This window comes from Lepus europaeus, chromosome 10 (assembly GCF_033115175.1).
Source record: "Lepus europaeus isolate LE1 chromosome 10, mLepTim1.pri, whole genome shotgun sequence".
In the NCBI taxonomy this organism is placed as follows: domain Eukaryota; kingdom Metazoa; phylum Chordata; class Mammalia; order Lagomorpha; family Leporidae; genus Lepus; species Lepus europaeus.
In genome coordinates, this window is record NC_084836.1 from 107,517,326 (window position 1) to 107,528,750 (window position 11,425).

General features: G+C 60.6%; 1 protein-coding gene across 1 annotated transcript; it reads right to left on the reverse strand.

Annotated features, from left to right (window-relative positions):
• Positions 1-5,334: 5,334 nt before the first annotated feature.
• On the reverse strand, positions 5,335-8,619 carry MAFB (MAF bZIP transcription factor B). Its single transcript, XM_062204202.1, has one exon. The coding sequence runs from the start codon at positions 8,231-8,233 to the stop codon at positions 7,262-7,264; it is 972 nt and encodes a 323-aa protein (XP_062060186.1). The 5' UTR covers positions 8,234-8,619; the 3' UTR covers positions 5,335-7,261.
• Between the last annotated feature and the right edge of the window lie 2,806 nt (positions 8,620-11,425).

Genomic DNA, 11,425 nt, shown 5'->3' on the forward strand with positions numbered 1-11,425 from the left:
GCTCCTGGCTTCCAATTGGTGCAGCACTGGCCATTGCAGCCATTTGGAGAGTGAACCAGCAGATGGAAGGCCTCTCTCTGTCTCTGCAAAAGTGGCTGCTTCCAGAAAGTTCCAGGCCTCTCCCACTGCCTCTGTGGATGTCCCTCTGGTCCAAAGACAACACCCTTTTTGATACAAATAAAAAAGAATGTGTAACGATTGTGATCAGCTGCTGTTTCAAATTGAAGTAAATTCAGAGACCAAAGATGCAGAGAGGAAGCTGAAACCAGGTTTTGCTTTAGAAAAAATAATCCCATTTTAGGCAGCTTTCCACATTGGAGCAGCAACTTACACATCTAACTTCTCCCAAATGAGATCAGCTAGCTTGCCTTTCTTAACTAAATGTCTCTTTCAAGATAAAATACGTAGGATAGGGAGAAAGGTAACCGGAAGACTGACAAGTATAAGGCCTGCAAAATCCCTGCAGGGCATGGTGAAGGGGTTCAGAGACCAGGAGGAAGCCTATGAGGGGACCTCAGAAAGCTCATGGAAAATGGATTTCAAAAATAAGTTTATTGGGATGGGCATTGGTGTCGTGGTTAAAAGCCTGCCTGGGACACTCACGTTGCAATTCAGAGGGCCTGGGTTCAAGTCTTGACTCTGCTTCCAGTGCCGGCTTCCTGCCGACACACACGCTGGGAGTACTTGGGTCACTGTTGCTTATATACGAGACCGGATGAACCTCCTGGCTCCCGGCTTTGCCGTGCCCAGTCCTGGGTGTTGCAGGCATTTGGGCAGTGAACCAGTGCATGGGAAATCTGTGTCTGTCTGCCTTTTTGTCTCTCCTGCCTTTCCAATGAAATGAAAATAAACAAAATCCTTTGCCCATGATTTGGGTCATCAAAAGAGAAAAGATAATGAAACTTTTTTTAAAAAAAAAGTTTATTTTGGTGCCAAAAAATGCTAAGCCATGCATAGATTTTCAGAATATTGCTTTGCATTTGAAGACTCTCCCTTGGATGCGTGCATTTCAACATTTTTTTTTTTTTTTGCACCAGAATAAAGTGAGACTTTAACTCCATTCTCCAAGAATTTTTTGAAGCGCTCCTGTAGGGTGAGGAGGAAGCCCGGGAGGGCGGGGAGAACGTGTGCTCCTAGCGGAAAGAACTGCTCTCACGGGGTGCACACGGCTTGCAGGAGCAGCAACTCCGCAAACAAGGCGATTTCACCAGCGGCTGCTGCTACCGCGAGGCTTCCGTGCCAGGAGAGCCCCATCCTGGGAAGCCTCCGCGGCGGCTGCTTCCCCAGACCAGGTAACCCCAGGGCACAGCTCTCTCCCTTCACCGCTGGACTCTCTGCCCAGGGTACCGTGCTGGGCACCAGCGTGCAGCAGCTCTTCCAAACACACTGACTTCTCTGGGCAGAGCTCACAGAATGCACCCGTCCAGGACTTTTATTTTGGTGGGGGGAGAGGAAGCGCAGAGCAAACCTCAACCCTCCCTTCCTTACATAACAAGTCCAAACACAGCTAACTGTCCCGGGGACGCGCCGCCCGGCCCTCGGACTGCGGAGTGCCGGTGGGGGGAAGGGTTGCGCAAGACGCAGGCTCAGGGTTTCCCCACTGGAAAACACAAGAGCCCAGAAAGAAGGTTTTGCATCTGAAAGGCGGCGAAGGAGTCGCTAGAAACTCCCGGCCGCTCCTTCCAGGGCCCCGCCGAGGTCGCGCCTGGGGGACGGGAATGGCGCGTGAGGGAGTAGCGGGCTCGCCCGGGGCGGCAGGAGCTGCGACTCGGGGTCACAGAGCGCGCCGAGTGCCCGGCCGGGCGCACGGAGTGGTTCCTGGCAGCTGCCCCTGGGAGCCCGGTCCGGGAGGCCCCTGGGCGCGCGCGAGCGTGTGCAGGAGTTGGGGACCGTCTGACAGGCAGGGGCGTCCTTCTCTCCGCAGAAATGCCCAGAGCCCGGGGACCGGGGGAAGCCTGGCTGGGCCGGACCCAGCGCCAGCCTGCCCCGGGATCCTCCGGAGAGCCCCTCCCGCCGCCGGGACACCGCTCCCTGGCAATCCGCGGCCGCGGAAACACGGACGGACGGGAAGGGAGGCGAGGTGAGCGCCGCCGACTGCTGGCCCCGGCGCCCGTGCCGCCCGACGGCTCGGTGCCTGCAGACCCTACCTCTCCGCCCCTCGGGAGCCCTCAGGAGCCTTGCCCAGCAGGCAACGCCGGGAGAAAAGGCGCAAGAGAAAAGAAACCGGGAGGAAAAAGTTTTTCTGAAATGAAAGCGGCTACGAAGAAAGGGCGAACGGATTGGGAAGTGGCGAGGAAGGGAGAGGCGGAGGGAGGGAGAGAAAAGGAAGGAGGGGGAGGGGGCGGGGCGGGAAGCAGGGACAGAAGAGGAAAAGAGAGAGGAAAGGAAGGGAAAGAAAAGAAAGCCAGAGGCTAGTGTAGGGGGCCGACGCCTCCACCCATCCCGCACGCCTGAGCGCCCAGGCTGCCGGGAAGCCGCGCCGAGCGCGTTCCGGAACCTGTCTCTCCGCCGCCGGCGGATCCCGCTCCCGCACACCCGGAATCTCCAGAAAGGAGCTTCGCACGGGACCGGACCGCTGCAGCCCAGACAGAGGCGCGCCAGGAATGGAGCCGCACTCCCTGGGCCCGTCCGTGCCCCCTGCGTGCGTCCCGCTGTCTGTGCGTGTCTGGGTCCGCGTGCGTCTCTGAGTGCAGGCGCCAGCCTGTCTACGTGGGACCCGTGCTGGCTCGGAAGACTCCTGGCGCTGGGAGGATTTTCCCCTAGGGACGTGGACGATCCCGAGGTGCCCGCGAGCTGCGGGGAGCGGTGGGAACCGAGGAGGAGGGTGAAGGTTGCCGAGCGCCCCCAGAGTGGGATCCGCCAGAGGCACCCGGCACCCCGTCCGCTTTCCCTGGGCCGTAGGCGCCGCGTCTGGGGCGTCCCGGCGGGTCTGGACGGCGGGCTGCCGGCAGAAACGTGGCCGGAGCTTGCCTGCTGCACGGGCCCGCCCTGGAGCCTTCCTCCAACGAGCTGCCTGCTCTGGCCCTAGCGCTCGCCCATGTGCGCCCAGGGCGGGTTGGTGCAGGCACCGCGTGAGCATCCGTGCGGCTGCAGGGTGTGGGTGTCTGTGTATCTGCGTGTCAGTGTGTCACGAGGGCTGTGTCGTGGGATCGTCGTCTTCTCCACGATGCAGTTGGTCTCTCGGAACCGTCCAGAGCCCCCTTGTCGCTCTGCCACCGGGGAGATGGCCATGGTTGGTGTGGGTGTCTCTGTGCAGCGAGGAAGGAAAATCAACCCGCTGGAGACGGCAACCCTCCTGGTGCGGAGCCTTTCCTCAAAGTCCAGGTGGAGGGTGCCAGTCCACCTGGGAGGATTCCAGAAGGAGTCAGGCTGGGCCCGGGAGGGGAGGGCCACGACCAGGACTCACGGTCTCTCTCCCACTCTGAGCCACGCTCTGGGGACTTCTTCCAGTATTCCACGCGGCAGAGGTCTCTTTCGCCCCATCAGGGATGCATTGGCTCACGTGGGTACGTGCTATGCAATTGCCCAATTATCAGAGCCCCCTACTCCTTCACCTGTGCACAAGTGGACAAGCGACCCTCAGCCGGGCTCGGCGGCCTCCTCCTCCCACATTACAGCCGAAGCCTTCCCTGCCAGCCCCATTCTTTCTGTTGGTGAAGGGAACCGGGCCTTGGAACTGAATTCCAGCTACAACCAAACTTCCCTCCTACTGAACAATGTCAAAGCTCTGTGGAATTTGAAGTGTAAATTCGTGTTAATAGTATGTGCATCCTCACCCTGTAGCTCCCTCCTCCTCCTCTCTTCCCAGGACCCCACCAACACCCCCCACAGGTGTCCAGGCACCCAGGCTCTTCTTGCTAGTTTCACTCTCCCAGGCTCCATCCAGCGCAGGTTCCCCGCGAGGACTCCACTTGCTTGGGTCTTCCCAATCCCGAAAAACGGCCTCAGGAAACTCCAGGCTGCAAGACTGAGGAGATGGGAAACCCCTAGGAGCCAGGGTGTGGGGGTCCTGCTCCACCTCCCAGAGGTGTCTGAGGCCTGAGTTACAGAAGGGACACCACAGAGGCTAGGACGGAGACTGGAATCTTCAAAACCAGTATTGCTCTTTCAACCAGGAAAAGATTCTGGGGCCGCCTCCCAGTAGGGGACACGTCCAGGCTGCAGTCAAAATGGCTCCAACGGAACAATGACCCCAACCTCTGCAACCCTGAATTTGAGAAGCCCCTGAAATCTAGGACGAGCCTTGGGCAAGGTCCCTCTGCGTGACTGAGGGCTCCAAGGCTGAGACACCAGTGCACCTTAGGCATATTTTTAAAGGAGGGGGGTGGCGGCATTGTGGCACAGCAGGTTAAACCACGGCATGCAACACTTGCACCCCATGTGGCACCGGTTCAAGTCCCTGCTGCTTCACTTCAATCCAGCTCTCAGCTAACGTGTGTGGGAAAGCAGTGGAAGTTGGCTCAAAAGCTTGCTTTCCTGTACCCATGAAGGAGACCCAGATGAAGCTCCTGGTTCCTGTCTTCAGCTTGGCCCAGCCCTGGCCATTGCAGCCATTTGGGGAATGAACCAGCAGATGAAAGATTGATAACTCTCTCTCTCCCTCTCTCCCTGTAACTCAAATAAATAAGACAAATCTTAAGGGGGAAAAAAAAAGTCGGCACAAGGGGCTTGTTGTCTTAGAGGATCCTGCACCCCAGGATCTGGCGCTGGGTTACCCCTCCTTCCACCAGCCTTGGGCGGAGGACCATGGGCCTCCATTCAAAGCAGGTAACAGGCACTGGGCAGCTATGGTTGCTTCCAGAGAGAAGCCCCTGGGCAGGTGGAAGTCAGGAGACCTGAAGCCCAGGCAGGAGGGCAAGGGCGGCGACTCAGCTGCGCCTGAGCACCATGAAGACCCTGCCTCTCCATCCAGAGGGCAGCTCCGGAACAGGTGGCACAGCAGGCCAGTCCATGCAGCCACGCCTGAAAGCTAAGTGGTGCCGGCCCCGTGTGGCCAGGGACTCCAAGGCCTTTTGGACCCACAGCCTCTCAGCTTACCAACCGACTCAGGACCGGGGTCTGTACCTAGGGTGGAAGCAGAAAACACATTTGAGGCTCACGCGCACACACACCCTCACTCACACACTCCAGGGAGAGATCTGCCTGCCCTTGGTTTGCTTTTCCATTGGTCAGGGACGTGAGAGTTCCCCAAAGTTGGTGCAACTCTTGAAGAAACAAGAGAAGAAAGTCGAAGTCACGAGAACGCAGAGTCTTCTAAATAAACACCATTTCCATGGTTTTAATAAGCAAAATAGGAAACCATTTTAATAACCAAAAAACAGAAACCAGTCTGAATAAAACTACAATAGACTAGGTTTTAATATTTTCATATCATAAGCAGGGTTTGAAATTGATCCCTTATTTTACATGAAATAAAAACAATTTCTGTTGCGATAAATTTGATTTCAACACAGTTGAATCTGTAAAAACCGAAGCTCGTTTCTGATGCAGGACGAATATCCACAATATTTAAAACTGCAAGCACCATGCGGTTCATACAATCTTGTTATTACTGTTAATTTATCAACTAATACAAACTCAAAAATGCATCTGGCCAGCAGCGCCAGCAATTTCAAATGGGAACTTAAAAATACGTTTTCATTTTGGTATTTTTTTTTTTTGTCAGTGCAACTTAAATCCTTTTTACTGACCTGCAGGAAAAAAAAAAGTAATAATAAAGAAAAACACCCAAATCTTCCCTACAGCTACTATACAACCAAGGGGGGGGGGCACCACCAGTAACTCTTCCTCCTATCTCAAAGGCAGGGAAAGAAACACAGACCGTGTGGGTCTAAAGAACACACTTGAAAGTTGCAAACTTACTTGCAGCGCTTGGGTTTCTGGTACATTCTGCGGGTGGCAGTTGGTTCTCCACAAGCTCTGGGCACTAGGAGCCAGTGTGGAGGATGGCAAAGCCACTCAGCCTAGGAGCTACCCCTGGGATTAGCACGGGCCTAGAGGTTCCCAAAGGGACCCTAGGGTGACTGTGCTCATCATAAAAACCGGAGAAGATCCGTTTTCCTTCCCTTTCCTTTCTTATCAGGGGCTAGTCTGGCCGCGAGACAGGTGGGGAGCGGGGTGCAGAAGCCCCGCAGAACTGCGCGGCTGCCCTGGCTCTTTGGGGCTGAGACCTCCGCTCTCCCTTTCTCTCAACACCAACAAAATTGAGGACAAAAGCAGAAAAGTGGCAAGAGCTCAAAAGGGCACAAAGGAAGGGGAGAAAACATGCAACTTCCAAGGGCGCCCCAAGACACCGCTGTGATGCAAATACCAGGAACTTTTTTTTTCTTTTCCTTTTTTTTTTTTTGTTTACAAATTAAAAAAAAAAAAAAGCCATCATAATAAACCCAAACAAAGACACCCAGCTGGCTGCCACGTTCCGTGCCGGTTTGGTGGGACAAGTATTTACAAGCCGACCGCCGAGACTGGAACCCCGGCCCGCAGCTGCCAGTTTCCGAGCTGGGATCCCTTCTCACTCAAAGAAACCAGGGGGTCATGATCCATGATCAACAACATGCTAAAGTTAAACAAGAAAAAATGGTACAAAATAGAAATTATTACCATACATGTCCAGCATGCAGGATTAATATTTTTAATGCAGATTTTCGTATTTTTTTCTATATAATCAAGCAGGCAATAAAACTGATGAGATTTGCGCGCCGAACGTCCTAACTGAGGCCGGCGTCTCAGGGCTGAGAGCCAGTGTTCCCGGACTCCGGACACACGGATCCGTCCATCCTCCTCGCTTTCGCTCAGCCTCGCCCGGCGCCTGCAGGGACGCCAGGGTCCCTCTCTCCTCTCTGCTCGCCGCTGTCTTCCTGGGGCGGAGTGCGCTCCGGACCGCGAAGCGGCGGCTCGGGCTTAGTGCGCAAAGTTCAGGACGCCAGGCGTCTCCGGCGGCCTGGGCGACTCCTCCGCACTACGCCTTGCGGTCCTCCAGGATGGAGGAAAGTTGCTCCGGGACCTCCCACCCCCTTGTGTCTCTCTGGCTCTGCCCGAGTCTAGGAGGCGGCGCTGGCGTGCGCTACTCTCGCCCTCGCCAAGGTCCCCTGCTCGCCCGCACTCCCGCCCGTCGCCCGCGCGCCCTTCCTCCCTCTCGCTCGAGTCAAACAGGTCAAGGCTGGGGCCGCGGCAGGGACAGGGTCCGGGGGAGTCCGGGGCCGGGGACACGGAACGGGGAGTCCGGGCCAGGGCAAGGGCGGGGGCCGGGACCGGCCACGACTCACAGAAAGAACTCGGGAGAGGAGGGGCTGTCGCTGGTGGAGCCCGCCTCCCTGAAGCCGGAGTTGGCGAGTTTCTCGCACTTGACCTTGTAGGCGTCTCTCTCGCGGGCCAGCCGGGACACCTCCTGCTTAAGCTGCTCCACCTGCTGAATGAGCTGTGTCTTCTCATTCTCCAGGTGGTGTTTCTGCTGGACGCGTTTATACCTGCACGACTGGGCGTAGCCCCTGTTCTTCAGGGTCCGCCGCTTCTGCTTCAGGCGGATCACCTCGTCCTTGGTGAAGCCCCGCAGGTGGCGGTTCAGCTCGCGCACGGACATGGACACGAGCTGGTCGTCGGAGAAGCGGTCCTCCACGCTGCCGCTGCTGCCAGCCGCCGTCGCCGCGGTCGCCGCGTGCGGCCCGGGCCCGGGGTGGCTGGTGGGCAGCTGTTGCGCGGGGCTGGTGGCGCTGGACGGCGGCGGCGACGCTTGGTGATGGTGGTGATGGTGCGGGTGCGCGTGCGGGCCCAGGTCATCGTGGGCCACGCCGGCGCCGGGGTACGCGTGGTGCGGGTGAGGGTGGTGGTGATGGTGGTGGTGGTGCGCGCCACGGAACCCGTCGAAGCTCTGCAGCGGCTGTGGCACTGGGTGCGAGCCGATCAGCGCCTCCACCGCGTCCTCGGGCGTCAGGTTGAGCGCCTCGGGGTTCATCTGCTGGTAGTTGCTCGCCATCCAGTATAGGTCCTCCAGGTGGGTCTTCTGTTCGGTGGGGCTGAAGCTGGGCGAGGAGGGCACCGAGCTGCACGGCGTGCTGAGCGGTGTGGACGACACCGAGCCGGCTGGCTGCAGGCGCGTGCAGGGCCGGCCCGGACGCTCCGCGCGCCCCAGCGGCTCCTTCTTCACGTCGAACTTCAGCAGGTCGAAGTCGTTGACGTACTCCATGGCCAGCGGGCTGGTGGGCAGCTCTGGCCCCATGCTCAGCTCCGCGGCCATCGCTGACGCGAGGCGCAGTCGCCGCTGCCGCCCGGGAAACTTTGCGGCCGGCCGGGGCGCGCCGAGCCAAGCGCGGGGGCGAAGCGCGGCGAGCCGGAGAGGCCGGGAGCCGAGGGCGCAGCGGGCCGGGGCCGCTGGCCAAGCCTTTGTCTGGGGACGCGGCGGCGCGCCGGAGAGTCCCGGAGCTGCCTGCGCTGCCCCAGAGCTCGAGGCTGTGGCTGCGCTGGGACCGAGCCGAGGCAGTCGTGCAGGGCGGAGAGGCAAGCGGGGCGCGCAATGGGGCGGAGGGGAGGCGCGGGGCGAGCGCCCGCCACTCGCTCCCTAGCTCTCTCGCTCCGGGGTCCTCTCGCTCGCAGCCGCTCGCAGCCCGGCTGTGCAGCTGTGCTGGATCCGGCGCCGCCGCCGCCTTTTATCGCCTCCCTGAGTCACCGGGGCGCGGGGGCCCGGGCGGCCCGGCGCGCTGGCCAATGGCTGCTCGGCCCCCGCGGCCCGCACTGGGCGGGGCGCGCCTGACAGCTCCCCCGCCCCCCGCGTCAGCTGACTGGCGGCCGGAGCAGCCCCGGAGCCGGCGAGGCCTGGCGGAGGGTTGGAGCCGAGCGGGACGGCTGGCCCGGCCCAACCCCCCACACCCGCCAGGTCCCGGCCCCGCACGCTCGCCTTCGGAGCGCGCCCTACCTCCTGGCCAAGACGGCGCTTCCAATCCCCCGCGCGCTCTGCTCCCTCCACACCCTTTGCTCCACCCCCTCACCCCCCACCCCCCAGCCCGTGTCACCCCCCAGGAGGCTCAGAATAAGCGCCGGGACGACGCCTCCCGGGCCCTTTGTTCCCAAGCGGCCCCCGCCCAGTGGGCGACGCTCCGTGTCCTCGCAGCCGCGGGGCCGAGCGACGGTGTGCGGTGCGCGCCTGTGTGTCTGGAGGTCGGCACGTATCTGTGTGTTGGAGGCAGGGTTGGGGCTCCGCGAGTTGAGTACAGACCCAACTCTTAGCCTCCTGGGATCGTTCGGAGACTAAGAGGGGGCCGATCCCCTCCCGCGGGGTGGCCGAGCCCTGACTCCGCTGGCCCCGCCGCTCCCTGCGCTCACCCCACCCGCAAATGCTCACCGAGAAGGCACCGGGGGAAAGAATCGGCCCGAAGGCCCTGAATCCCCGTCCCCAGCCAGACGCACGCAACCCTGAGCGCTCCGAGCCTGGGGCCGAGGCCAGCCCGGGACGGGGCTCCGGTGGCTCTCTCTCGGCTTCTGGGGAGCCGGCCCTGTTTTTGTTTGAACGTTTTGTAACCATTAAGCAGATCACGGAGTCTGCCCGCCGCGGAGAGGCTCAAACAGGCATAAAGTGCGACCCCAAGTGGCCACTGTGCGCAAAAGCGACGCGAGGCTCTCCTGCCCACTGCCCGGAGGCTTGGACCGCGCCTCGGACCCGGCCAGGTCTCCGAACCCGGGCCAACTCTAGCCAGCCCGGAACACAGGCCGTGTGTGCGCCAGGGTCTACCACAGGTTCCCCTCGAGCCATACGCAAGTCCTCCGGTCCTATCTTCGGACTCAGCCGCGAGTCCTGCGCCAGTCGCCCCTGCTGAAATTCCATGCCCGAGCCTTCGAGAGTGGCCGTCGTCCTGGGCTGGGGACGGGCGGGTGGCCGATATTGGAAACACCTCGGTGAGGAGGACCAGGACTGTCCGGTGAGAAACCTCCCTGGAGCGCAGACTGGGAGACGGGAGTGCAGCGCAGTAGGCGTCCAAACGGGGCTCTCCCGCGAAGCGCACCCTGCCCACCCCAGGCTGGGATGACCAGAAATCTGGGGTCTTTCCGGAGGCTCAGGCGAGGGCACCGAAACCGGATACATGGGGAATTCGCCGGACCCGGAGATCCGACCCGCCTCCCGCGTCGCCTATTTCTCCAGCTTGGGGAGCGCGGGGGAAAGGCCAGCGAAGCTTGCGCTGGGTGAGTGCGTGCGTCCCGACCGCTGGCTGCACAGGGCCAGCACGACCGACCGACGCCGCGCAGGGAGGTCGAGGGGCCCACCCCGATGCGGACGCGGCCAGATTTTTTTTAAAGTGTTATAAGATAAAATATTTGCCTCCAATTAATCTGAAAACCCTCTGTTCTCTGGCGCCCTCGGGAAGGCTGTACTCGGGCGTGCGCTTGGGTCGCTTATTTTTAATGAAATCAGTGCGCTCTAACTAAATCTTCAACTTTAAGGTCCGGATCAGCTATTCTAATGCTGGGAAAACCCGTCTGCAACCCTCTGGGAGAAGCGCGTTCCCGCAGAAAGAGGGAGAAAGCCCGGGCCGTGCAGCTGCACCGCCTCTGTCCGCTGCTGGACCCTAGGGACTCGCATTGGCCCTGTAAGTGTCCCCGTCGCGTTTGCACGCGGTGACCGCGGCTCAGTGAGGGACCATTTTCGATGCCACCCCAGCCTGGTTCCCTTGGGTCTGGGCAAGCTTTGGCTTGGGCCTCCAGGGTCCGGGTCCGAACGAACTCACTGCGGTCGGAGGCATCCACTGAGCCGGAGCCGCAGCTCCCTCCCTGCGGGCCGGACAGTAGAAGACCGCGCAGCTGGCAGACTGCGCCTGGCGCTGCGGCCCTCTGCGAGCGCCAAAGTGGGCAGGCCGAGCTGCGCACCCCGCACTCCGCGTGCCCCCTTTGGATCTGCCTGACCCTCGCCGTCGCAAGAGGGTTTTGCCTTCGAGGCTCCGCGGTTCCAAATCTCGCGTTCTGCTTCGAGCCTCTGCCGCCGTCGCAAGCAGAGCCTCCGGCACTCGGGCTTTGTCTGGGCAGTCTTCCTCCTCTTCGTCCCCGTACCTCTGCCTCGGTCGCAGTCACCGCCTTCCCATGGGCTTTGGGCTGAGATATCTGTGCCCATCCCTAAATTCACCTCGCGCCAAAAGCCGCTCTGTTGCGGCTCTCCCAGCCTAAGTCCCTTCCTCCTCTCCCCACTCTCCAATTGCCCACTCCAGAATAAAGTGGGAAACAGCCTGACCCCCTGCCAGTGGCCAAGACACGCATGCTGCCCGGAGTGAAGGCCTTGAAGGCCGCAGCCAACCCCGCTTCGTGGCCGAGCGCCCCTACCTCCGCGGCGTCGTGTAGCCTCAGGCCCGGTAGCCTCTGGCTTCCACTGCCACCGAGGGCTCTGGCTCTGTGTGCCTGGCTCCCTGCCTGGCCACGCGGCAGTACCTGGGGGCTGCTCCCCATCCTT

Coding starts and splice junctions, on each gene's coding strand:
- MAFB (XM_062204202.1), bottom strand. CDS start 8,233: ATGGCCGCGGAGCTGAGCATGGGGCCAGAGCTGCCCACCAGCCCGCTG.